At 32.4% G+C, this 27,636-nt stretch overlaps 1 protein-coding gene across 1 annotated transcript; it reads left to right on the forward strand.

The window, feature by feature from the left end:
- Window positions 1–1,318: 1,318 nt before the first annotated feature.
- On the forward strand, window positions 1,319–27,296 carry LOC111703671 (octopamine receptor beta-3R). The gene is made up of 15 exons (XM_023475730.1): window positions 1,319–1,522; window positions 7,702–7,778; window positions 9,796–9,852; window positions 12,225–12,302; window positions 12,641–12,748; window positions 16,791–16,857; window positions 19,956–20,041; window positions 20,243–20,322; window positions 20,802–20,859; window positions 24,165–24,236; window positions 25,184–25,388; window positions 25,451–25,521; window positions 25,572–25,667; window positions 26,683–26,730; window positions 26,821–27,296. Exons 1-15 carry the CDS (start codon window positions 1,351–1,353, stop codon window positions 26,902–26,904), a joined length of 1,359 nt encoding a protein of 452 aa, XP_023331498.1. The 5' UTR covers window positions 1,319–1,350; the 3' UTR covers window positions 26,905–27,296.
- Window positions 27,297–27,636: the final 340 nt, after the last annotated feature.

Raw genomic sequence — 27,636 nt, forward strand, 5'->3', positions numbered from 1 at the left:
TTCTCAAGACTAATTGAGTAAGGCATTTAAGTGGATTTAACGGATCGGTCAATATTTCAGAAAACTGTGACTTTCGATCACAATTTGACCCCTTTAACATAATTTTATAGCCTTTTATCTTAAATATTTTTTTGTTGGCATATACATTTTGAATGAAAAAGTATAAAGAAATCTTTAAGTTTAAAGACTGTTGAATTATAGACGAAAGCACGTTTGATTTCAAATGAAAGAAACCGAATGCTTTTCTCTCTGGTTAGTCCGGGGTGATTATATTTGATTGCTTTTGATGCTTCCAAATGTTGTCTTTGATGGTTTAATACAATTAAAATTTAAAAACCGTGAACGTCCTCCCGCCAATATTAGGGTTCTAATGAATCTGTTTAGAATGATAAAACTTAAAAAAAACTTTTGGATTATTCCGTGTAATTTCAAATGAAATTGTAACATCTGGAGGGTAGATTTATTTGAACATCGGTTAAGAAAGGTTCAGTTTTTAATTTCAGATTTCCAGGAAATGTTTCATTTGCTTCATGATGCATTTACGGATCCAAATTAATCCGGAAGATATTAGTAACCCTTGCTACTTTAAGCCAATATGTTTTACTCAACTAGAAACAAAATGTTTGGAGATTATTTGAAGGATTCACATCTATATATAAATTCGGCTTGTCCGTCTGTCTGTCTGTCTGTTTGTTTGTTTGTATCCAATTAACGTCAAAACGGGTGAACCGATCGGGCCCAATTTTTTTGTGGGACATCTAGGGACCCCAGAGAAGGTTTATGAATGAACAAAATTTCAAATATTTGTCTCTATCAAAATTCGATCTTCATTAAATTTTTTAAAATTTTGAAAATCCACGAAATTTTTTGTGAAAATCCGCGAATTATTTTTGTTTTGTTTTACGATGTACACAAAGAGAACATGTTCACAATTAATTTAGAAGATGGGCGCGAAACACCCTGTAAGGCTAGTATTCATACATATAATGATATAAAGTAAGACTGTCACAACATGAAACACCGTGCCGTGCCCAGCAATAAACAATAAACAAAAGAACAATTTCTGAGCATATTTAAAAAGTTTAATTATAAATATGTCGCCTATCTGCTTTATATTTAATATATAAGATATTCTATACAAGCCATAGGATTTTCTTCATTTGTTTGGCTTCTTAGAATCATTTTTATCCTGTCTCTAAAATAAAAAGTTTTTAAACTACTTCAGTACTGACCGTAATCAAAAGAGTTTGAATTGTAATGACTTTTTATTTGTATAAAGGTTTTAGAAATTTAAGTATTAAAAAACAAAGATTTTTGTTCGGTCCTTATTTAAAAAAATACATTTTTCAGATGAATTTAAGTATAACCCTAGCTTTAACTGACTTTGAACAGCATCAAGATAAAGAAGAGGATAGAATGCTGGACATTGATGTCCATTCCTTCATTGCCTTGGACCTTATGAAGAATATAAATGTTTCTGGCAGAATTGAGATTGAGGCTTCTTTAGGTTTAATCTTCAAGGGTAAACAGATTTAATTTATTTTATATTAATATATTCTTCGTTTTTATTTATTTTTTTTTCTTGCACGGGAATCTAAAAATATTTTTTTATCTTATGAACATTATCAACTTAAACGTTAAGAACATTTTTTTTGTTATTTGGTGAAGAATTAAGTATTAATCGATATGTCTTAAAATATGATGTAAAAATTAAGTTTTAGCTTAAAAAAGCAAGTGTCTTACTCAGAGTTGGATTCTTATTAAAAATTACCGAGATCGCCTCAAATACACCCCACTTCCTGCTTCACTTCCTGCCCCTCCTTGTCACAAAGTATAACTCCTCTTTTTACACTTGTCTTGATCCTTTCTATTGATCCCTCTTATCTTAGATATGATTATTTTTTTTACATGACAAACTATAAGATTCTATATAGTTAATCAGATTAATCATATTAGTATTTTTGCAATTAAACTTTATCTTCATCCCATGCTACTTAGTATTTTCATTTCTAAAAGATGAAACACTTTAAAATATATGTAGGATTATTAAAATGTATAAGGTATGCGCAGTTTACTGTATTTGAAAAAAATGGTGGTTTTCAATCACGTACTCATGATTAAAACAACTATTGCTCTTTTTTTAGGGTCTCTGTTTTTTCATTGTTTAAGTAAGTGTGAGATGATGACCCCCTAGATTAAATAAACTATTTTTTGCTGATAATTTTTTCCGCCGCCTGCAATTCAATGTTTTTTCCTTAAAACTTTAATATTTGAATAAAATTCATAAAGTTTCCAATTATGAAGAAAGTCAAAGTTACAATAAAATAAAATTTGAAATTGAATTCTGTATTATCTCCACAATTTCGGTGGCGTGGCAATATGGAGAGTGGAAAAAATTTAAATCCCTTTAACCTTAAAAAATACAGGGTTAACCAAAAAGAATGAGGCTTTATTGACGTCATAAAAACTTTTAAATGAGACGATCTTAGGGTTAAATGTGGGGACTGGGGAGTGGGTACAAAACGTAAATTATCAAAACGTCGATGATTCAATAATGGCTAAAAATGTCGAATAACAAAACGTCGAAATTACAAAACGTCGACTGCAACAAAACAATTTGACTGCAACAAAACTTCGACTAATACAAAACATCGACTACTACAAAACGTCAACTGCTATAAAAACGTCGACTGCTACAAAATGTCGACTACTACAAAACGTCAACCGCTATACAAAACATCGAATAGCATTTTTTGAATTCTAAAAAACACTTTTTTTTTTAAATCCGCGGAAATATTTTTGAAATACGCAAAATTGGTCACTTTCAATTCATTTTACGATTATGGCGATTTTTTGCCGTTGCAGCTAATTTGATCTTATCTTACGAGAAGGGGAGGAGTTTGGAGGAAAAATAACACAGCTTGTAATACTGTAATTGTAATAATTGTTGTCACTGTAATAGCCTGCTCTAGCCGCAGCGCTCGGCCCAGAAACCCAACCCAAAATAATGTGAGAGACAGCACATTATTCAAGCGCATCCTAGCCGCAGCGCTCGCCCAAGAAATTGTCCTAACCTAACCCAAAATGATGTGAAAGGCAGCACATTATTTAACGTCTAAGATGCCACAGAGCTCAGCTCCCTAGCGCCCAAGAAATTGTCTTAACCTAACCGAACCCAACAAATGTGAAAAACAGCACATTATTTAATATTTAAGAGGCCGCAGCGCTCGGCCCCCTATCCTATCCTAGCCGTAGCATTCAGCCCACAAATTGTTTTAGCCTGACTTAACCCATCATAATCTAACGTTTTGTATCTGTTGACGTTTTGTAGCAGTCGACGTTTTGTCAGTCGACTTTTTGATAATCGATTAATAGATATTCTACGATTTGATAATTGACGTTTTGTACCCGCTTTCTTTTTGGAAAGGTTTATTAAAGACTGAATAAATTCCTTTCAGTCGTCTCTGAAATCTAATCCTTTGTAGGTAACCCTGTAGTCTGTATTATAAAGTTGGGAAGTGCATTTTTTCTAAATCCATTGTTTAATTATGAAGTATTCCAGTCCAGCTATAGCTACTTAGTTTTTAAGCATCCTGAGCCGGCGATTTAAAAAATTCAAGAAAATACGACTCGGGTCTAAGCTGTTGTTGAGCCTTATTTACGGCTCGGGCTTTCGGATTTAAGTTGCTCTAATTTTCAACAGAGTTTAGTTCATAAAACTTAATTTTGTATTTGGCGGATTTTCATAGTTGGAATTGGCGCATTCCGGGTTTTGATGAGAAGAAGACCCAACATTGAGCCTTATTCTTCACTAAAACCAACCAAGGTCGGTTTTATTTTCATTGGGCTTAACTCCTTAAGTCGAGCCTAAGATCTCGCAGCTGTCAATCACGTGACACAAGCTGTTGTCAGAGTTGGGTCGAAGATTGGGTCTTAAAGTCGGGTTTAAGGAATTACGGCTCGAGCCGAAGTCTTTAAATCGCGGGCTCAGATTTCTGGCACTTATACAGCATACTAATTTCTAGCACTATAAGATCTACTTGATCGGAACGATTTAAAAGATATTTTTTTTGTTGAATTTATAAGAGCATATGTTTATATCAATCATATGTTGATAAATATATTAACAAATGAAGGATAAGTTTTTGATTACTTTTGAAAAGCTTTCAATAAGAAATTATAAATAAAAAGATTAAATGAAATGAAAACTTGGCGGCTTAATAAATCTCCTTATTTTGATTAAAGATTTAAATAAAGATTCTAATGGAAATTCAGACGAAAGAGAATATCACGGTAATAAATCCAGAATCCAATTCAATTTACCCAATCCTTCTCCCCTACTGCCCCCCCCCCTCAAGACATCTGGGCAGTGGAATCTAACATATCTCATTTCTTATAATGTCCATATGATTAGTGTATGATACATGGAATTATGCCCTTTCGTCAAAGTTTTTAACACTGAATGGTCGTTTTTGGCTTGGACTGTTAGTCGTTTGACTATATTGTTTTAACATTTGGATTTGACCCTATAGATCGTCTGACCATGTCAGCAATAACCATGAATGATCTATTTGGTGACTTGGTCAAAAACAGTCAAACAGTCTTTGCCTCAAACTCAAACAGTCTAATTACTATATATTTTTGCAATATGTTGGTGTAAACCTTTGATATGTCAAACTTAGATGATTAAATCCAACAGAAATGATAGTTTGAAATATGTAAAATCTACGACATTGGATTGCAACTTTATATGGTTAAAAATCAGAATTTGTTGCAAAAACTCAATTCCATTGCTAACAGTTTTATTTTTGTTCGATAGTCAAATTTTGCGTAATGGAATTACAGCTAATATGTAAAACAGTACCCCACAGAGTAAGTCCCTCCCCTCCCCCACCGGCCGCCCCACGCGGGAATTCAAGATAAGTAGCAACTATAGCAATAGTGATTTTTCCCTTTTCTGAAAAATAGCAATTTTATTTCCTCTAAAATTTAATAACAAATTATTTTAGGCACTTCTCGCATAATTCAATCACAGAGAAAAAATTTCCTGACACAACGTCTAGCTTTAAACTTACATATTAATATAATAAGTAAAGAATTATAGTAAAGGCGAATTTTTAAACGTCCCTACAAACCCGAAAACCTAAACATACCAAAGTCTCTATATAGGTATACATATTACATATTAATAGGTATTTTTACGTATAAATACGTATGCTCAACTTTTGGGTAAAGAACTTAGGTATATTTACGTATTTTTACGTATTTATCATACAGAGCAATTTTTTTAGATGCTTTGGTTTTCCAGAAACGTATTTATACGAAAAATTACGTATACTTTTTACCAAGTAATTTTTCAAAATTTTTAGGTTTTTATTTTACGTATTTTTACGTATTTTTTAGGTTTTTTCATTACTTAAAAAATTGTATTTCTTTTAGAGTTTAAAAGTTTGATGCAAACCTAAAAATACGTATAATTTCGTAAATTTCATACCAAGAAATTTTTTCAAAGTTTTTAGGTTTTTATTTTACGTATTTTTACGTATTTTTTAGGGTTTTTCTTTACTTAAAAAATTGTATTTCTTTTAGAGTTTCAAAGTTTAATGCAAACCTAAAAATACATATATTTTCGTAAATTTAATACCAATAAATTTTTCAAAGATTTAGGTTTTTATTCTACGTATTTTTACGTATTTTTAGGTTTTTTTCTATACTTAAAAATTGTATTTTATAGAGTTTAAAAGTTTGATGCAAACCTAAAAATGCGTATTTTTTAGTAAATTTCTACCAAGTTTTTTAGGTCTTAATTTTACGTATTTTTACGTATTTTTTAGGTTTTTTATTTGCTTAAAATTTTTTTTTTCGAGTTTGACTCAAACTTAAAAATTCGTATATTTTCGTAAATTTTATACCAAGAAATGTTTCAATGTTTTTTAGGTTTTTACTTTACGTATTTTTATGTATTTTTCTTTACTTCATTTATTAAGAGATATAAAGTTTAAGGCAAACTTAAAAATTCGCATATTTTCGTAAATTTCATACCAAGTAATTTTTTTAAGTGTCAATATATTCACGAAACCTCAACTGCGCAAAAATGCATTTTTAAGTTAGAATTTGAAAATATTTTGTATTCTTTTTAAAGAGAATTGTGCTGTAAGAAATTCAATGCAAACATTTTGGAATATGCAATGTTTCAAAATTGCTATCATTTTTGAGTAAATTGATGTTTTCATTAGAATCAATGTCAGTAAATTCTCGATTTTTTGATAAATAGAAGTTTTACTTTGACAGTCTTGTAATAGGTAAAATGGTAATTGTATACAGTATAACACATATTAAATACGTAATTGTTGAAAATACAGACAATATTCATATAAGGATGTTGATTTAGATGGATACAGATGAAGGAATGTTGATGGTGTTAATTTCTGTAGACAGAATATTGGATTGGATTTAAAATAATTAATATCAATGAATATGAATTTAAGAAATTTGTGGAATTAGTCAGGGAATTTTCAGACCCCGGTGGGGTCTGAAAACCCCCTGAATTCAATAGAAATCTTTGGTCCAGGGGGGTGCTTAGCCCCCATTCCCCCCCCTGAATACGCCTCAGAACAATGCCCATGCAAAATTATACTCCACTTTTTTGGTTTTAGAACTTGAAAAATATGTATTTTTACGTATAGGTAAAACCTAAAAATTTCAAAAATTAAGAAATGTTAGATTTTTTTCAAACCTAAATCTACGTATAGGAAAAACCTAAAAAATCCTGATTCATTGCATTTTTTAGGTTTTTTACATACGCATTTTTACGTTATTCCTATATGTATTTTTACAGATATTAAATACATATTTTTACGTATAGGAAAAACCTAAAAATTCTTGATTCATTGGATTTTTATTTTTTTTTACATACGCATTTTTACGTTTGTCAAATACGTATTTTTACCAATTAAATCGTTACGAAAATACATATGTCATACGTATGGAAAATACGTATTTTTACGTATTTTCCATACGTATTTTTACATATTCCTAAACCTAAAAATACTTATATATACATATGTCATACGTATTTTTAAGTTTTCGGGTTAGTAGGGGTGTTACAATTTGATTCAAGGTGATTTGTCGTTTTTAGTCTTTCGTATCTTATATATCTGGTAATTTGGAGATAAGTGCCTGATGTTAGCTTAACTCTAAAATATCAAAGTTATAGGACATCTTTTATCAACAAAGTTTTATCATAATGTGGAGCAGTATAAAACGGGAGGGGGAGAGGGGGTGATAATCACAATCGCCTCTCAACTTTAACTCATTAACTCTTTGCTACAAACTCAAACTTTCTTAGCATTCTGATTGTTTTTTCAAACTTAAATTATTTTATCTAAAAGAATAATATGTGTGTAACTTTAGTTTCCAAAGATATAAGAAATAGAAAATCTTATCCCGTCCTTTATAATTAATCTCTAATCACAAAATACACTTAAAGTACGGGCATTTATAAAATTAGGTCTACATTTTTGCGATTTTTAAAACCTATATTTGTGTTACCCGATGTTATGTTACATCAAATAGACTAAGTTTGAAACATCAAAGGTTTTCACAATCAAAGATTGGAAAATTAGAGTTTTTAACAAAAACTACGGTAATGCTGTTAGCATGCACATGCCTGAAATTTGTTAGTCATACGCTGACTTTTAGGTACAATTTTCTCTCTGATGATATTACTTACTATGTGTGGAAACAGTCTGGTTCTCATAGCAATATCTAACAATACGGTTAGTACGGTTAGACTTTATACTTTAATTATCAATAAAAAAGAAAATAATTTGTATTTTTTATTGGTCGAATTGTCTTTAATAATTATAAATAATTCTAACACAATTTTATAAGTAATCTTAAACCAGTGCACATTATAGCTAAAACCTACCCTTCCTATTAGCAAAATTCTTTTCATATTGTATAACCTAGGCCATAACCCTTTTTGAATACAATGCACATATGCAATTAAGTACAACTGACTACAACCACTTTTTTTAGAACATGCTAAATTTTACAGCCAAATTCTAGAATGTGCAACGCCAAAAGTCATTTTAAAAAGGGGTTCTTTCATAGATAAATAATAGCTAGCTCATGTACGCAAAATCACCCAGAATTTTACAGACATACTCATACTCATACTTCTAAATGAGGACTTCATTTTATTTAAGCATATCATTTCTGAAGGTAGAAAATGTAAGGTCATATGCTTCAATCATTAAGTTCTGAGGTACTTTAGATTTTTCCATGTCACCTACCCGTCATGTAAAACATTGCTATTTTCAAAAAGTTTCAAGCGGTGAACTTTAGAATGGATAACCTTTAATCCCAACTACTTAATCCGAATATCCACTGTGGAAACCTTTAATTTTAGTCCTTAATCAACTCTTTTTCTCTCTCTTTGGATATCAGTACATTGTTTTCTCCAAGGAGAGTGCAGGAATATAGTTCGTAAATTGTATTGGCCAATGACAGCCTTGAAAATAAATTCTATCCCATGAGATAAATCTGTAATTTCTAATAAATAAAGAATTTCTTGTAGCCATTTTGTAAATTTATCGGCGGGGAAAAATATTTAATAATACATTTGAGATTCTTTTTTAACCAATTTTGACTAATGTATTATGATAAATAAATGGATGAGAAATTAAATGAAGGCCCTTCCAGTCAAGAAAACCAACAAATCTGGCTTGAGATTAGCAAAAAGAGAGGATCAAGCATTAATCCTTATATCCACCATTCTAAAGTTCCCAGCTATGATTTTTTTTAAATAAGATCCTTAATGGAAAAAACTTGGGGTGTGGGGTAAACCTTAAGAACGGCAAGAATTAAAGTACGACTAACCAAAAATTAAATTTCTCTCTACAGAACTCATGTCCTCGATGCAGCAAATGTTCACAAACAAGACAAATTACAAGTCAAGGGTCTATTGTACAACATGCTTAAGGGCGTACACATGGGGGGGCAAGGGGTCAGTGTCCCCCTCTTGACCTGTAAAGAACTCAGAGCTATCAAACTTTTAAAATCTCAAACTGAAGAGTGAGGAACATAAAAAAAATTTGTTTGCTGTTTTTTTCTGATAGTTTTATTTGAAGGAGAGATAAAATAGTACTTGTAAGGTAATTGTACTGTGTATACCTTTAAAATATCCAAGAAGCCAAATGTTCTGAATTTTCAGCTAAAATTCCCAAGGGGGGGGGGAAATTTTTCCCCCCCATAGATTTATTTCTGTGTACGCTCTTGACTGCAAGACTCCCCATTGAAAAAATACATCAAAACTTACATCTATTCTATTATATATCAATACATTGAACATTTATCAAACATCTGCATACAATTTATCCATATTAATTGTTGAGAAATGTTGTCGTATCCACAATCTTATCTATGGTTTCTTCTAACAGTGGGAGAGGGGATAATTTGACAAGTTCATGCCAGGTGCATCGCATTTCCCTTAGTAATCTCTAGGGCTGGGCACGTTCAGATGTTTTTCAAATCGTTCCTTAATTTTTGGTTAGTTAAAATAATGGAACGGACAAAATTTTGAGTTATACCCTCGTTCTAGGCTAGAAATTAAACGTTTTTTCATGAACATTATTTTGGATCATTGTAGGAAAACTATAACTTACAATTAGGTGGCAATTAAAATATTTACAAAATTCAAATCATCTCCCAGAAACTATGAAACAAATAAAGTACAAAAGAAAACCCAAATCGGTAGCAATAACATTCATAGTTAAAACTTTTTTTAAATAGGTCTTGCAGCGGCCGTGTAACTTTTTTCTTGCGTCACTTGCTATTGCGGATCTAGGGGTAAGTTACAAGTCCTCCATTTTTAGGTTAAACTTAAGAATAAACTTTAAAATCTTGGATGGTTATGTTGGCTGTTGTTGATTTTCAGATCTTTATAATCACTAATATCCAACACATAATGCTTTGCATGTTGATCTTATATGTAGTCTTTAACAAACAAAAAAAACTCAAAAAATGCAAAAAAAATCTTCTGAGACCAAGAACGTAAACAATTAATTTTATTCAGGTAAACATATTTGTTCCAAATAAACCAGTTAGACATGATATTAAATCAAATTAGAAATGAACTAGTATTCAGGCGTCAGGGTGACGACGGTGGGCAGGATGCATTTTCTCCCTTTATTAGAGCGAATGCCTCGGTCTTGTGTTAAACTTGTGTTAATATAGGATAGATATAAATGTTAATATAGGATGGACAGGATTGATAATATAAGATGAATATGAATGTTCTGATACAATGGATACAAATGTTAATATAGGATTGTTACGGATGTTAATAAAGGATGGATACGAATCACGAATGTGAATTCCTATGGGGGGTAAACAAATGTAAACATAAGAATAAATGTTATTTTAGGATGGATCTGAATTATGAATATGAATGGATTTTGAATGAATACGAATGTTGATAATATTAATATACTCATGGTTACTAAAGATTAATAAAGGATGGATATGATTCATGATTGTGAATGAATACAAATGTTGATAATGTTAATATACTCATGGTTACTAAAGATTAATAAAGGATGGATATGATTCATGATTGTGAATGAATCAAATGTTGATAATGTTAATATACTCATGGTTACTAAAGATTAATAAAGGATGGATGATTCATGATTTTGAAGTAATACAAATGTTTATGTAGAATGCACACGCACATGTTATTTATATGTTAATAAAAAACCACACAAGATATGCCATAATTAATAAAAAAATAAAATAGCAAAAAAAAAATTCTGGTTTGACGACTTGAATGATGATGAAAACTAATAACTTCAAAATGAATTTTATTATCAATAGTATACACATGAGTATGTATTTTTATTAAACTATAACTTTCATTTAAAAAATAAGCCATAACTATAGTTATATCATATATGAACATTAGTATTAGCAATATCAACATTCATATCCATTCAAAATCATCATTTGTAACCATCCTTCATACCAGGAGTCTTTCTAATCTGTTCTACAATGTCTACTATCCCACCCTTACACCTGTCCTTCCAGGAGTCTTTCTAAGCCTTTCTAGTTTCTACTATGTTAATTCTACCATGTTCATTATCCAACCTTTACATCCGTGAAACCAAGAATCTTTCTTTTCCATTCTACCCCTCCTTCCAGGAGTTTTTCTACTCCGTTATCCAACCTGAGCTGGGAACTTTTGAATGGTGGATATCGGGATTAATGCTTGATCCACTCTTTTTCTTAATCTCGAGATTAAATAAGGCTTGTTCTCCTCTTGTTATTAATCTCAAGATTAATTAACTGATCGGGATTAAGGATATCCCATTCTAAAGTTCCCAGCTCTGTACATCTTTTCTACTAGGAGTCTTTCTTATCCATTCCATATTACATTTGTATCCACTATCCATCCTACAGCGTGTCCTGATACGGGGCATAGTACTGATAAATCATCTACACGTGTGATATCGATATTGACTCTAGTTCTGAACCCTCTAGTAATAGGTTATAAGAAATATATATACTGGAAGTTATTTATGCGTTTTTATTAGAGTCTGCCTCACGTCCTCTATAAACGTTTTGTTGTATACAATTAAAATCCACAATTCTAATACCAAAAAATGTGAGTTATTCATTAGAGTCATACTCCAATATAGTGTTTTCCAAAATAACTGAATTTGCACTTTTATATATGATTATTATTAACATTTGTATCCTATATATAATAAAAATTGTATACTTTCACATGATCACTTTTCGTATTCATCTATATATTAACAATACCATCATTCATATCAATCCTATAATAACATTCGTATCCCTCTTATTACAATATTTGTGTCCATCCTATATTAAAATTCGTTTCCATATTATAATAACATTCATATCGGTTGACATTTATCACAATTGTATCCAATGCATCCTTTTAAAACTTCGTATATATTCTAAATCAACATTTGTATTCTTCCTATACTAACATTCATATTCATCTTTAATTACATTTGTATCCAATCAGATTCATAATTTGTATCCATCCTATTTTCCTAGATCATTCAGTTTTACGCTAGACCCGGCATTTGCTATAATAAAGGGAGAAAATCCATCTCATCCATTGTCACCCTGTGACCCTAGCTTAGGTGCGACTCTTAAAATCATATTCTTTGTTCATATCACAATCACAGGTCGGTTCCTTAGTCATGGTGCCGAGTGCTATAGATGAAGTATTTGGATGGTGGCCTTTTGGACCTTTTTGTTGTCAGGTAACTGAAGTTAATTGTGATCAAAATTACTAAGAGGTTTCATATAAACGAATTAAATACTATACTTGTTATTAACACATACAACACATACGTGTTAGAAATAACAAAACATAAAATAACAACATTTATGTTTGTCACACATTCTGGACGAACTATCTTGGTTTTAATTCAATTTTGTTCCATTTGTCATTTAAAAAACGAATTTTCTATTGGATTGGATGAATTAAAAAATGTTTTCTGGTGCTTTTTGCACACCTTGAATATTGATAGGATAGAATTGTTAACTTTAACAAAAAAAATATTTTGAATAATAATAATTATTTTTCAATCTGTTTTAGCTTTACAACGCTATGGATGTTACCTGCTGCACTGTTTCTATATTACATCTGTGTGCTGTTAGCATTGACAGATACTATGCTATAGTGAAGGAACCTTTGCTTTATCAGGTACTTGAGGTAGTCCAAAAACATAGGTAAAACCAAGAAGCATTGGTGAACACATGCCAGGATATTGATACTTTAGTAACAAATACTTTTAAATTCTCTCTACCAATGGAGAAGAACATAAAGATTTTCTCACCTTTTTGCTTAGGAGAAGCGGGGGAAGGCAGGCAGTCACAAAATATTTGCCTTTATTCCCACATAGCAGCCCATAAACTACACCCGTTCGGTCTTTCATGCAACAATATTTGAGTCTTCGGCAATTATTAAGTTTTTATATGATAAATTTTTAGTGCATTGAAGTTGGATTTTCAAAGATCCAGCCGCTATTCGCGAAAGATAATACCTATGAGAAATTTTAGAAGTTTATTAAAGATCAATAATTGTACGCATTGGGGGCACCGAGGGGTAGTCTAAAGAATAAGAAAAGATGAGAAAATCACAATACTAAAGGTCACAATACTACATGTGCAAAGCATTTTTGATCTCCTCCAACTCCAAGGTCTCAGCATCAACACTGACAGGTGTACGTTTGCAGCTTCTACAGTAGATTAACTTAGTATGAGAGTCTCAGAATCAGGTTGTTTCCCTCTAGTTCACACACACACAGATCATCCCTGCCTTTCCCCGTCCTACAGACAAGAAAGGTCTACAACATTTTCTAAGAATTCCTAATTTCTACAGAAGATTTATCCATGGTGCAGCCGGACTCCTGCATCCTCTAACTGAAGCTCTTAAGGGTAAACCTTCAGCTCTGACCTGGAACCTGGAGATGAACCAGTCCTTTGCAGCAGCCAAATCTGTCCTGGCAGATATTCCAACACTTGTTCACCATTACCCCTCCAGATATCATTGTCCATGGTCGCCTCTGGTTCTCATGTTGGAGCAGTCTTGCAGCAAGAAGTATTCAGCTCCTTGGCCCCTCTGGGGTTTTATTCAAAGAAGTTATCTGCCTCAGAGTCCAGATATTCAGCCTTCGTCCATGAAATGTTTGCTGCTTATTCTGCCTTCTGCCATTTCCATTTTCTCCTAAAAGGTAAAGATTTTGTTTTGTTTACCGTTCACAAGCCCTGGTCCGCTATGCAGCAACGCCGCTTCTCTTTCCTTTATAAATTCAACTGTGATGTCTGCCATCTCATAGGAGCAGAAAATGTAGTGGCAGATGCTCTGATCCTACTCATTCATCGGTTGTGCCAAACTCCCCTCGTCCTTATGATGTCTAAGGTGTCTGAGGTGTCAGGTCTGATGGTATACTCTCTTACCTTCTCCTTCTCCAACAGCATCTCTACCTACATTTCCAGGAATTTCATATTCTGAAATGTCACTTCTCCAACAGTCCTGTTCTAAGGTTCAAAACCTCCACCAGAGTCCTCCACCCTGAAGATTGTGCCTGTCACTGCATCCGGTTCCAAACTCCACTGTGATGTGTCAACTGGTGGCTCCATCCTCTAGTCCCAAAGCCAATGAAAAGAGCAGTTTTTGAGTCCATCTACAAAGTTTCCCATCCCAGTAAATGAGCCTCTCTGAGACTTATTTCCTGGAGTTTTGTTTGGGAGTTCTTGTCCAAAGATGTAAACCTATGGGCCCAGTCCTGCATTAGTTGTCAACAGAATAAGGTTCAGAACTCCAGTTCACCATATCCCGGTTCCAGGATGAAGATTCTCCTACATACATGTGGACCTGGTTGGACCTCTACCCCAGTCTTGTTGTTTCTCTTTATCTGTTTACTATCATAAATTGTTCCACAAGATGGCCAGAGACAATCCCTCTGCAGTCCACTACAGCAAAAGATTGTGTGCCTGTCCTCCTACATTCATGGATCCCTCTTTTTGAAGTCCTTCTGTAACAACCTCCGACCGTGGTTCACAGTTTATTGGTTCTCTTTGGTCATCCATATGCAAGTTTTTGGGAATAGTTAATTACATGGGTGCCTGCGTAAGACTTGAACTCAGAATGGTAGTTGGGTTGTATTTACTGAATAAACTATAGTAAACTATTGGAAAAATTTGGTTGGGAATATATATAGATAATGGAGCAGCTTTGTTCTTCATGGAATAAGGTCTAGAAGTAGCCATTCATTGCCTTTTAGACCTCTAAGTTTTAGACCGTTTTCAAAACTTACAAAAACCAAATGATGCGCCTGTGTAAATTGATAAAAACTCCAACCATCCTAAATGATGTAACAATTCAAAATAACTATGTGTTAAAAAAAGGCTGCAAAATTTTCAATTTTGAGGGTCCTATTTGGCCCCCAAATTGCCACTCTAACAATTTAAATCCAAATTACTCTGTGGAAAAAGTTATTTAAATTTGTTTACATCAAAGATCAAAAATTAAACAGAGTAGTTATAATTTAAAGACAGAACAAATCTTAAAATTCATACACTGGGACTTAACTTCAATATGTTAATTACCACACTAATCGATCTTCTTTTATTTCAATTGGCAATCTCCATCACTAGTGTACATTTAGCTTTCAGAGAAGCAACAACTAGGTCTTGCTAGGCGCTTCTAAAAGTATTTGGAGATAAAGGGTATGAGAGAGAAACTAGGGGTGTATATGGGGAGGGGTATACAGTACACCCCTGCTTAAAAATGGGAAAAAAAGGAACTGCAAGTAACAATAAAGGCCTGCATTCATCTTTTAACGCTGTATTAACCTGGAGAATGGAGGTTTTTTACCTAGCTGGATCCAGATTTTGCTATGGACAGTTTTAAATATACTCCTTAATAATAAGCCTGGTTATCTGTTATTAAGTATCTGAACCCCTTGGAATAACGTCAATTCTTTCGATTGAATCTGGTTCTATGTGTAGGCATCAAGGGAGCTTCAGCACAGTCAGGTTCTAATACAACTCTCTCCAGTTTCTTGCGGCTGAGCAGAACCCTGGATGGAAAAAAACATGACAACATGACAGTACACCCTACTGTAGAGAAGGGGGGGGGGGGGGGTTTCTCTATGCTTCTCATCTCCCTCTTGCCAGAAACAAGAAAAATAGAAACATAGAAAATAGAATTCTGATAGGTTGTACATCATGCGCTATATACCAGTTTATACTTTGCCGGATGCGAGGAAAAGAGTGCTTTAGACAAGGCCATATTCTGAAGTACTGTCTGAGATGAACTTACAGGAATTAAGAATTCTTTTCTCGAATATATCAACTCTTTGCCTTACCTTTCTTATCCCATTTGTCATTATAATAGCGGAATTCTGACAATGAATCCTTAGAATTTTCAAACCCCGTTTAGCAGTGATTTTTTTCCCAACCTTTAAGAAATATACCTATATATTGTCTGTTTGTTTGTATCCAATAAACATCAAAACGGCTAAACCGATTGGGCCCAAATTTGGGCCTAATATGACCCCAGGGAAGGTTTATGATTAATCAAAATTTAAAAAATTTGTGTTTAAAAGTTGAAATAGAAGATGGCTGCTAAGCGCCCTAAAAGCCTAGTATAATAAATATGAACACTAGCTTGATGAAAAAGCTCCATAATCAATCCTCAACATAATCAGAGAAATGACACCTCTGCAAATAGTAATATGCGTAATATTAGGAAGAATAAAAGGAAGAGATATGTGTCAAAATGCATTTTCCTCTTGTCTACAAGGGGTTAGAATGCGTAGATCTAAAAGAGAGGAACAGAAAACAAATGTATGGTTACTGCTCTTTAAAAAAAAATTTTTTAAACAAATTTAAATTTAAAAATAAATGTTAAAAATCATCATTACCAATCGCTATGATTGCTATAGTATTTTGTATCAGTCAATGCTGGGCAAATTTAGCATCTACAGAAAAGCGTTCTTTCGTATTTTAAATCAAAAGTATACAGATCTCATGATGGTATGATACTGTATGTATTGCTGATACAAATGTTTTTTGGTCAACTTGAAAATTATTTACATTTTGTATGTAATAGTTAAATTGATAAATTTTTTTGATGGTAAATATTTAGCATTAAAAAAATTATTATTTTTTACTTGTACAAAAAGATTTGCTACGAAGGAAAAGCAAGCTGTTATTAAATAATGTTTTAATAATTTTAGTCGAGTGTGACAAAGTGGAGAACTGTTTGTCTGCTCATTCTAGTCTGGGTTATGGGACTTCTCATAGGAAACAAAGCAATTAATGAAGAAGATTTTAGTGATAAAAATTGTTAACCATTTTTTTAATTGAGAGGATGGCCTCCTGGTATACTTGTTACACACCCCAGCAAAAATTTGCTTGCTTCCCACCCCCTTGCATTATAAATAGGTTTTTCCCCATTTGAGGTAAGACTTTTATGAAAATTTTATAATAAGACATTTACACATAAAGTTGTTTTGGGGTCCTTAGTTTAAAGAAATTGGTCTTTGACACAATCTCAGGAATTTTTAATCCCTACATTTGTAAAACCAAATGTCACAGACCTTTGATATTTCAAACTATGAATTCATAAAATTTTTCAATCATTTTAAGGAGGGAGTGACCGCAATTATCAAAAATGTCAAAAATAGGAATTTTCCGAATGCCTGGGTATCTGGGAAATTTCCCAAATACCTACAGATATTTGAGTGTTGTATATCTTTAAGATTTTGGAAATTTATCAAATGACTGAAATTTCCAAGATACCCAGGCATTTGGGAATTCCCCAAATACCCAGACATATGAGGAATTTCCCAAATACCTAGGTTTTTGGGACACTCCCCAAATATGCCACCCTCAAATACCTATAGGAATTTGGGTAATTTTCCCAAATGCCTGGGTATTTGGGAAACTTTCCAAATGCCTGGGTATCTGGGAAATTTCCCAAATGCCTGGGTATCTGGAAAATTTCCTAAATTTCCCAAATATCCAGTCATTTGAGAAATTTCCAAAATCTTAAAAATATACCACCCTCAAATACCTATAGGAATTTGGGGAATTTCCCAAATGCCTGGGTATCTGGGAAATTTCCCAAATGCCTATTTAAAAAAAATTTAAATGCTGTTGTGTCATGATTTTAAGGTACTTTTAGAAGTCTCAGCACTGAAATCCTAATTAAAAATTTGATTATATTCATCCTTGTTAATTTTCTGAGCAGGATGACAACATCCGCTTTCTTCCATAGCATGAGTTTGATTTAGTTACCAGGGACCAAATTTTATGAATTTGAGCTATGTCGCTGAACTACCAGCTGCCGGGAAAAAATTTGAACCATGAAGTTAAATATTCTGGAAGGATTTGAACCTGTGATTAAAATTTGAGCTGGTTTTAGGCAGTTCAAATTCAATATTTTTTTCCCCAAAATAAAAGATCTGAGGCCGAACTTAAAAAGTTTGAGTGGCGGCTTAAATTTAAGCTGAGGCTCAAATATGGTTGGTGTCACTTAAAATTGTATTCAATGTTTCAAGATTTATGCCGGCACTCAATTGAAACTGGTTTTTTGGCGGATTTAAGACGCGGCTCAAATTCATTAAATTGGGACAATGATGAGTGATGAATGTAGTCTGACAGGAGAAATCATTCGGGGATTATACAATGAAATGGGGATGGGATTATTTTGCTAAACTCAATAAACGGACCTCGTATTTTTTAATATATTTTCATAACGTTAACTTTTTTAACATTTTTTTGTGAAGGTGTGAAAACTGGGTTTAAATGTTAAAAGTGTTAAATGTTGGATCGCTACTAATCTTACTATCTGTTGCGTCTATAAGGAGAAAATTATTAAAACGACTTACACTGAAGAACGTAGCGTCCATACAAATTCAGAAAGTTGCAATATACGACTCGGATCGCAAAAAAATCAAATTAATTTCAAACAAATCATTCGGATATTACAACTTATAGTCATCGATTATTTTTCGACTCATTTGTATAGTTAATATTTAATATTCGTTTTGTATAAAATTCACTTAACCCTATCCCTGCTGGGGTACTTGAAAACCAGGATACGCTGGGGGGGGGTCAATTTGACCCCCCCCTCTAAATCCCATGTTTTATGTCCAAATATGACAAATGATACATCATTAGAAAGCTCTTGTGCTCTACTTTTAGAATCTGCAAACAAATTTGCAAATTTGCAAAATTGAATTTTTTATCGCAAAATCCAGTTATATAGTAAAAATGTTTGCAAAAAAAATTTGTCCAAAAAATGAAAAATAATACATTTTTGAAAAGCCCTTGACCATGCCATTTCAAATATGCAAAAATCTTTGCAAAATTTTAAATAACCTGATTTTTAATCAAGAAAAACTAAAAATGTGCAAATTTCCGTTGACAGGTTTTTTGCAAAAAATTTGCAATTTTTTTCGCAAAACATGTGCAATCAGTTTCCTTATGTCATAGGCTTTCCAAAAAGTTAAATTTTATCAAAATCTGACAAGTGAAAGTGGGTCAAAACAAAGATTTAGTTTGTTACAGGCAAAAGCAGTCATTCAGGCAGTGTGCCTGAGGACTCAGGCAGTTAGTATTAAAGCCCGGTTTTAGGCCTAAAGGGAGGGCTTTGGGTATGTAAGAAAAGTCAGAAAATTTCAACAGCCTCAGACCAATACTTTATGTTATGTAAAAAAAACTACAGGGGGGGGGGTCAAATTGACCCCCCCCAGCAGGAATAGGGTTAAAACGCCAAAATAGTTGGCCGTTAGATATCAATAAGCTCTCGATGCTTTGCATGATTACACGTGGCTGAAAAGAGTCCTTTTAAGTGCACTGTATGTAAAATAAATAACACATATTATGAATATTAACTATATACGAATGCGTCGAAAAATAATAGATGACTTAGGTTGTAATATCTGAATGATTTGCTTAAAAGGAATTGAGTCTTTGCCACAAACTCTGATTTTCGAATCCCTATATCTTTGGATTCCAACGTCGTAAACCTTTGACATTTCAAACTATGACTTTTGTTAGATCAAATAATAAAAGTTTGAAATATCAAAGGTTTACGACATTGGGTTGCAAAGATATAGGGATTATAAAATCTGAGTTTGTGACAAAGACTCTATTCCTTAGATTGATTATTTTATTATACGAGACGCTATATCGTTCTTCAGTATAAGTCGTTTTTAACAATTTTCTTCTTATAGACGCAACAGATACAAGTAAGATTAGTAGCGATCAAAAGCAATTATTTTTCACTGTAAGACAATACTCCCTTTCATTTTTCGCGAACACTCCCTTTATATACAAAATATGTTGTAAATTAAGACATAAACATAAAATCATTTAGTTGCTTTGATCTCAAGGTTTTGTCTCAGTTTTTAGTGGAATGTACACAACAGATACAGTATTAGATAATATATATGAAAACCCACAAGAATGTCATTTTGAGGTAGGAAAAAAAACACATAAACTTTAAAGAAGTAATATTGCCAGTCGTCTGAAAAGTGGTTCAAAAAAGTATATTTGAAATGAATAAACTGGGATAAACCAAGGAGATAATATGGTCTATGACATACGGTTAATGTATGCTTTTCTAATTTTAAATTCATATAGTGGTTTATAAAAGGATAAAAACTTTTATTTAATTTAGGTTAATAAGGTATATAGTGTTGTGGCAGGTGGGGTCTCATTCTGGCTTCCGGCCGTTCTAATGGTTTACATTTATATTAGGTACGTTTTGAATAAATAGAAAAATCTAATTCTGATAAGATAAAAAAAATGGTAAAAAATCAAACACCATTCAAGGGAATTTGCTCTGAAATAAATTAGTTTAAAGAAACTATGGATTTTGTAATCCCTACATTTGTTAAACCAAATGTCACAGACCTTTGATATTTCAAACTATGAATTCTGATGGATCAATTAATCTAAGTTTGAAACATTAAATCATTTTCAAAATATAACTTGCTTTTCTTCTTTCGATATTATACCATCCCCCGATTTAATTAAGCGAGAAAAACTTTAAAAAACCAGATCAATTCATCAAAAATAACAAAAAACCGTGATTAAAACTAGCTATAACTTATTTTCCTCACAGTAAAATTTGTAAAGTTTCTTTTTATGAATATTTATTCCCTCCAAAATGAAGCTTTTTTAATGGTAAAAAAATATATAAGATTATAATCTATTGATATCTTTTGTGCATTTAGAGTATATATGGAAGCAGTCAAATTAGATCTGAAACATAATGTAGTAAATAACCTACAGGTATTTATACTGTCTTATAAAAAAACTAAATTCTGCAAGCCAAGACAAAGAGAATTAAGTTTTTGCCGCAAACTAAATTTTCTAATCCCTAATCTGTACAACCTGATTGTGTATACCTTTGATATTTCAAACTTACATTACTTGTTTTATCAGAATTATATAGTTTAAAATATGAAAGGTCTACGAAAGATTACAGGGATTAGAAAATTAGAGGATGTGGAAAAAAACCTTAATTCCTATGTGAAACATTGAACAGTTCAGGTGTCAATTCTAAAGGAGTAAAATTTTTTTATTTACTTTAAATATTTATTTATTGAAAACAAATTATAAGTAAATTCTACATTTGTTAAGACGAATTATGATAAAATCTTTAAGAATCTTTAATTGTTTATAGATCAAATAGTCACAAAGTATCAGTGCAAAAAATAGTAATGCTTTTTTGAGCAAATTTAGTTAGATTGTTTAATCAATAGATATACCGGTACGCTACAGGATTTTTATCATCACGTATGGTGTTATTTATAAGAGTGAGTTGGTTGTTTAGATCTTCTACAGCTTGGATGACACTTCCAATTTCCTTAGTTCAACTGAACTGATGTGGATCTCTCATAAACTATTATCTTGTTTATTTCTCTATAAGATTTGTAAAGTATTAGCATTCATTTGAAAAGAAGGGACAACCTCGGTTTTAGAAAGTAATTTTTGAGGTTCTTCAGAAGTCTCTTAATAATCCTCTACAGAATCATCTGCAGTATTAAAAAATTAACTTTGCATTGGTTGAGTATCTGGTGGTTTAGTTGAGAAGGCAGGTATTGGGTATCAGGTTTAATGGGTGTAGAGTTGAAATTTAGACTGGAAGGGGGAGCTAATCTTAGAACTGCCTTTGTTACAAGAAGAGAAAGATGCTGAGACCAATATTCAGAGCAAGTGTGCAGGGAATAGAAACTTGGTATGAGGGCCTGAAGGCCCTGGAAGTCTCACTAGGCTTATACTGGCCAGCGTTGAACTTGCTTGTTCCTCATGGGCAATTCTCCTGTTTCATATTAAAATGCTTATCTCCGATCAACAGGTTCCAGTACAAACGTCGGACCCACAAACGTCGGACGCTCCAAAGGTCGGACAGTACAAACGTCAGACTTTCAAACGTCGGGCTGGTACAAATGTCGGACCAGTACAAACGTCTGATGGGTACATTTATAAGGAAAAACGTCGGACTTTTGTTGAGTTTGAAAAAAAACCATTGCTATAAGAAATAAATTAAAAATCGCTTGTTGTTATAAAAATCAAAAACAACTGAATTCATTCATTCATATTTGTATTCAACTACAAAGCATGAGATATTACAAATAAGCAATCACAATTTACTATGCAGTTTGGACCCGCCTAACACGGGTAGGTTATTTTGAGTGTTTGGCCCGAATTAGTTAACTATATTGAATATAATTGGTTACACACATCATTTTATGTTTTTGGATAGGTAAGAAGTTGATTGGAAGGAAGGAGATTTTCAGGTGATCTGTGGCAGGGTGTGATCTATTCACACCATATACAACTAGGTTTTTCGCATTTAAATAAAGGCTCATCTTTCGAAAGTAGCACTGTATAAAACAACAGACCAAAAAGGAGTGGAGTTCAATTGTCACAAACTCTGATGTTTCAATATTCCGTTATCTTTGCAACCCGATGTCGTTTAACATTTAATATTTCAACCTATGAAATCTTTAAGATCAAAAAATTTAAATTTGAAAGTATCAAAGGTCAATACCATTACGGGGTTGAAAAGGTATAGGGATGAGAATATTTAAGTTATTGGCATAAACTCAGTTCCTTTTTATTAGACCAGTCAATAAAAGAAAATAACTTTTTAATAAAAAATCTTAAAATTCGAATAATTTTTTTTCCTTAGTCCGACGTTTGTACTGGTCTGACGTTTGTCCTGGTCTGACGTTTGTACTGTCCGACTTTTATAAGTCTTTAGGTTTGTACCGTCCGACATTTGTGTGTCCGACGTTTATGTGTCCGACGTTTGTACTGGTACCAATCAACAGAATATACCTGAAGATTTGGTTATATGTCTTGCAAAGTCAAGACATTCCAGAGTAAGGTTCTCGGTTCTTGAAATGGAAAAGCTGTTATTGATGGTTAAGTTGTAGTAAAACTGGTGTGTACGTTTTCTGTTGAGTGTATGAGGAGGGAGGGGGTGCAAAGCCGCCATGAGCCCCACGAAATGACCTCGGGAGCCTCCATATACGCAGAATGACCTCCAAGTCTGGCGAAACCATCTTCTTGCCTCTCACTACGTCTATAAGCCTCTGCCATTCTGTCTCAGCGCCCCGCATTTTAAACTCTGCTTGTTGTTTTTATTTTATGTTTACCTTTTATGGCTTAACCAACCAAGAACCAAAATATATCTCAATTCATTCGACAATAGTTTAAAGAATCGTTTAATTCACAAATTTCAAATATCAATTCATTCTATTTATCATAACTTGATTTCTTGTGAAAAGTTTACACAAAGCATATGATAAAAGCATATGATATAAGCATATGATGATAAAAGCATATGATAAAAGCATATGATAAAAGCATATGATAAAAGCATATGATAAAAGCATATGATATAAGCATATGATAAAAGCATATGATAAAAGCATATGATATAAGCATATGATATAAGCATATGATATAAGCATATAATAAAAGCATATGATATAAGCATATGATAAAAGCATATGATAAAAGCATATGATAAAAGCATATGATAAAAGCCCAAATTAATGAATTTCAGAAAAACTATTGTGTTTCGTGAATTGGTGCAGCTTATTATATATACTTGTACATGATTCACCGGTAGAAAAGTATTAAATTTCTCTTATCTTTGTATAAAACTGTAACAGTTATTCACAAGTTAATGAATTTGTGAAATGTAGAAAACAAAAATATAAGTCTTAATCTCAATTAAAATAACTAGACTTTTAATGCAAATTGTTTATATATCATAAACAAAAATATTTTAAATTTTGAGATTGTTCGACAAAGAGGTTTTTGGTGGATGTAAAAGCCAAACATTTATTGGAGACCAAATGCAGGGCGTGAAGACAGAATATGGGAGGCTTGAAGACGTAGCGAGAGACATGGAGACGGTTTCGCGGGGCCCATGGCGCCCAATTGCACCCCCTCCCTCGCATGAGTGTCTTTTGTTCTGATGTAAGGATCAGCTATAAAGCAGGTCAGGCATACAAAGTAACGAGACATGTTGTCGATAACGATTAAAACTCGAGGTCTTTTTATGTGCACTTTCTTAGGTTCATTTACATGAAAACCAGACTTTTAATCCTCCAATCGAAACCAGAAACAGCAGCGAAACTGACATTGGGGTAAGCTAAGAAACTTATTCTATAGTTGGACCGATATTAAGCCAGTTAAACAAGAAAATTATCTAGTATACAGTAAACTTAATTAAAAAACTTTTTTTTTATTTAAATTTTTTTTAACTTGCTAAATCTGTGCTGCAACCAAGAAAGATTGTACCAATTGTATTGATTGTGTGCAGTTTGTACTGTTTGTACAAAATTGTGTTAAAAGTTAATATTTTTTCCATTAAAGGGAATATAGACGTCTATGTCAAATCAAGGATGATGGAGATATTTTTATTTTTCTGAATGAAAATTAAGTGCCAGGAAACTCGATTAAATACTTCAATATGTTACCTGAAATTAGTTCGACATCTTTTTAACTAAGATTCATTTGTAATTAAAATATTTGTAGCTTAACTTCATCGGATTCAAAAGTTCCAGGCTATTAAATATCAATAAGAAATAATTACTAAGATATAAACGAGGTGTCAATAACAATCAATGGAGGCGCTTTAGACATAATATCATCAAGACTTAAAAATGATTACAAATGATTAGTAAATAAGATTAAGAACTTTAAATGAAAGAAAGAAAGCAGCGAAAACACTACTTCAAAAACTTGTCGGTGTAAGAAAATTTCACTTAATTCTTATAATTCAAACCTCTTAACTGTAATTTGTACTTGTGTCGGATCATACAATTGGAATAAAGGAATTGAGTTTTTACCACAAAATCTGACTTTTGAATCACTATATATCTATGCAAACCAAATATTGTAGACCTTAGATATTTCAAACTATAAATGTAACGTTGGATGAAATAATCTAAGTTTAAAATATAAAAGATTTACACAATCAGGTTGCAACGATATAGGGATTCAAAAATCTGAATGTGTGGCAAAAACTCAATTGTATGTGTGTCTTTCAAATTCCCCATTTTAGTCAGTTTTACGTATGGAATAATTTCAGTCCGGCATGATGCTCTCCCCCAGCGGAAATCACACGTCGGCTCAGCTTTCTTCGTCCATGTCGCACCTCAACCCACGACTTGGAGAGGTTTCAAGTTCTATGCTTCAAATTAATCTCAACAGTTCACATGAGCTTTCATCATCAGGACAAAGAACAAACAGAGCCAATGAACGACGGAAGGAAGTTAAAGCAGCAGTTAGTTTAGGTAATTATTTGGCACATAATTATTTTCTTGACATTTTATTTGTTAATCGTTACATGGTTAAGGATTCATCATGGGTGGCTTCTTGGTGTGCTGGCTTCCTTTTTTCATATGGATGCCTCTAGTTCACCTAATGGTAAGTTTTCTTTCTTTCTTTCCTCTCACATATTAACAATTTTATCCTAGGAGATTGAAACACCCCACAACCTATATTTGTACATACAATGGATAGGATACTTCAATTCTGGTATTAACCCTGTTATTTACGGTCTCCATCATCAGGTAACAGCACATTTTCCTGATTCCTGCTTCTATATATTTGGCTGGTTTGTTGGTATCTATCTAATAAACTGCTGAACCAAACGAGACCACATTCTTTATGGAATCTTGCAGGATAGGTTTTTGAACGGTTAAAGGAATTGAGTCTTTGCCACAAATCAATTTTTGTAATCCTTATATCTTTGCAACCTGATGATGTAAACCTTTGATATTTCAAACCTACATTATTTGATCTAACAGCATTCATAGTTTGAAATATTAAAGGTCTACAACATTGGGTTGCAATGATATTGAAATTAGAAAATCAGAATTTGTGGCAAAAACTCAATTCCTTTGACAAATTTAGCCCGATATATCTTCAAGTTTTGAATTCTTAAAGATTTTCTCCTATTTTTAAATTCTGTCTATACGTTAGGGCATAGTTTTTTATCTAATTATTGCTTATCGATAATGTTTTACTCTATTTTGAAATGTCTAATACTAGCGCTTCGCTCCACAAAATTTCTTCGTCTAAGCCACTGTATTTTCCTTACTTTCTCATTTAAGTCACCTTGAAAAATTATCCATGCAATATTATTCCTATGAAGATTTGGATTCTTTGGTCTTTAAGCTCTATTTCAAAATTTCTTCCACGTTAGGGTATACACATTATTATATGTAATATAAAAGGTCTAAGATTCATCAACTCGTGGCATTCTATACTAGAACTATATGAAAATGCGAAAAAGAAAAGGAAAACATCTTTAAGGAAATAGAACTTGAAAACTTTAATTCAATTTCATAATTCATGAATTTTTCTTAGATTTTCACTATTTAAGTTATATACAATAAATGCAGAAATATGTTTGTGACGTCACCAACTGATCTAAATCTACATTCTAATTGAAAATATTTTTCGATATTAAGGATTTCATCTATATGCATAATTTATTTGTGTTTTGTATGTGTCATGTATTATTGTACATGACAGAGTTAAGGATCTTTACGGTAAACTTATTTATAGGAATGATTTATTTAGGAATTTAAGCAGATCTTTGCAAGATACTTTCTCTGGCTACGACGTAAAGTAAGATAAAAAAATATTTCTACTTGAGAGTCGACAATTGGATTTCTGTATTTAGAATAACCGCTTATATTATTATCCTTACTTTTTCAGATTTGTTGTTTAAAGTGCTTGCGAGAAGCTAGCTCTTCGGTTGATATACAACCTGGTTTCAGTATGCAGGACAAATGGGTCTAAACTCTTAAAAACACAAAGAAAAATGTATCTTAAAGAATTTTCATATATTTTTCTCGAATTTTTTTTTAATATTTTTGCACTCTTTTAAGGTATTGTTCGAATTAAAATCATAAAGAATAAATGAAGATTTGATATTCTGAGTTTTGAGCTCTTGAAGAATAATTTTTAGTTCAACTAATCAAACTCTATTAATTATTATATGAACTCTTAATGTGCAATGAAATTAAATTATATATATCTACTTTATTTTTACTTTCATCACGTTAAAAAGTTTTTAAGAATAGAAAGTTTGTAAATAAATCAGCGTCTAACATTTTATTGAATCGAACAAAGAACTTATATTCTATGAATCCCTTAATAGTTATTTTTTGGTGTAGCGGACAATTCACAGTGGTTAACCCTATTCCTGCTGGGGGGGGGTCAATTTGACCCCCCCCTGTAGTTTTTTTTACATAACTCAAAAAGTAATGGTCTGAGGCTTTTGAAATTTTCTGACTTTTCTTACATACCTAAAGCCCTCCCTTTAGGCCTAAAACCGGGCTTTAATACTAACTGCCTGAGTCCTTAGGCACACTGCCTGAATGACTAATTTTGCCTGTGACAAACTAAATCTTTGTTTTGACCCACTTTCACTTGTCAGATTTTGATAAAATTTAGCTTTTTGGAAAGCCTATGACATAAGAAAACGGATTGCACAAGTTTTGCGAAAAAAAATTGCAAATTTTTTTCAAA

This window comes from Eurytemora carolleeae, unplaced genomic scaffold (assembly GCF_000591075.1).
Source record: "Eurytemora carolleeae unplaced genomic scaffold, Eaff_2.0 scaffold63, whole genome shotgun sequence".
Taxonomy (NCBI): Eukaryota; Metazoa; Arthropoda; class Copepoda; order Calanoida; family Temoridae; genus Eurytemora; species Eurytemora carolleeae.

Bases quoted from the DNA above. Each gene is read 5' to 3' on its own strand.
- LOC111703671 (XM_023475730.1), top strand. From the start codon at position 1,351: ATGAATTTAAGTATAACCCTAGCTTTAACTGACTTTGAACAGCATCAA. The intron at 12,749-16,790 runs GTACTTGAGGTA...TAATAATTTTAG, and splicing joins AGGAACCTTTGCTTTATCAG to TCGAGTGTGACAAAGTGGAG. The intron at 25,389-25,450 runs GTAATTATTTGG...TACATGGTTAAG, and splicing joins TAAAGCAGCAGTTAGTTTAG to GATTCATCATGGGTGGCTTC.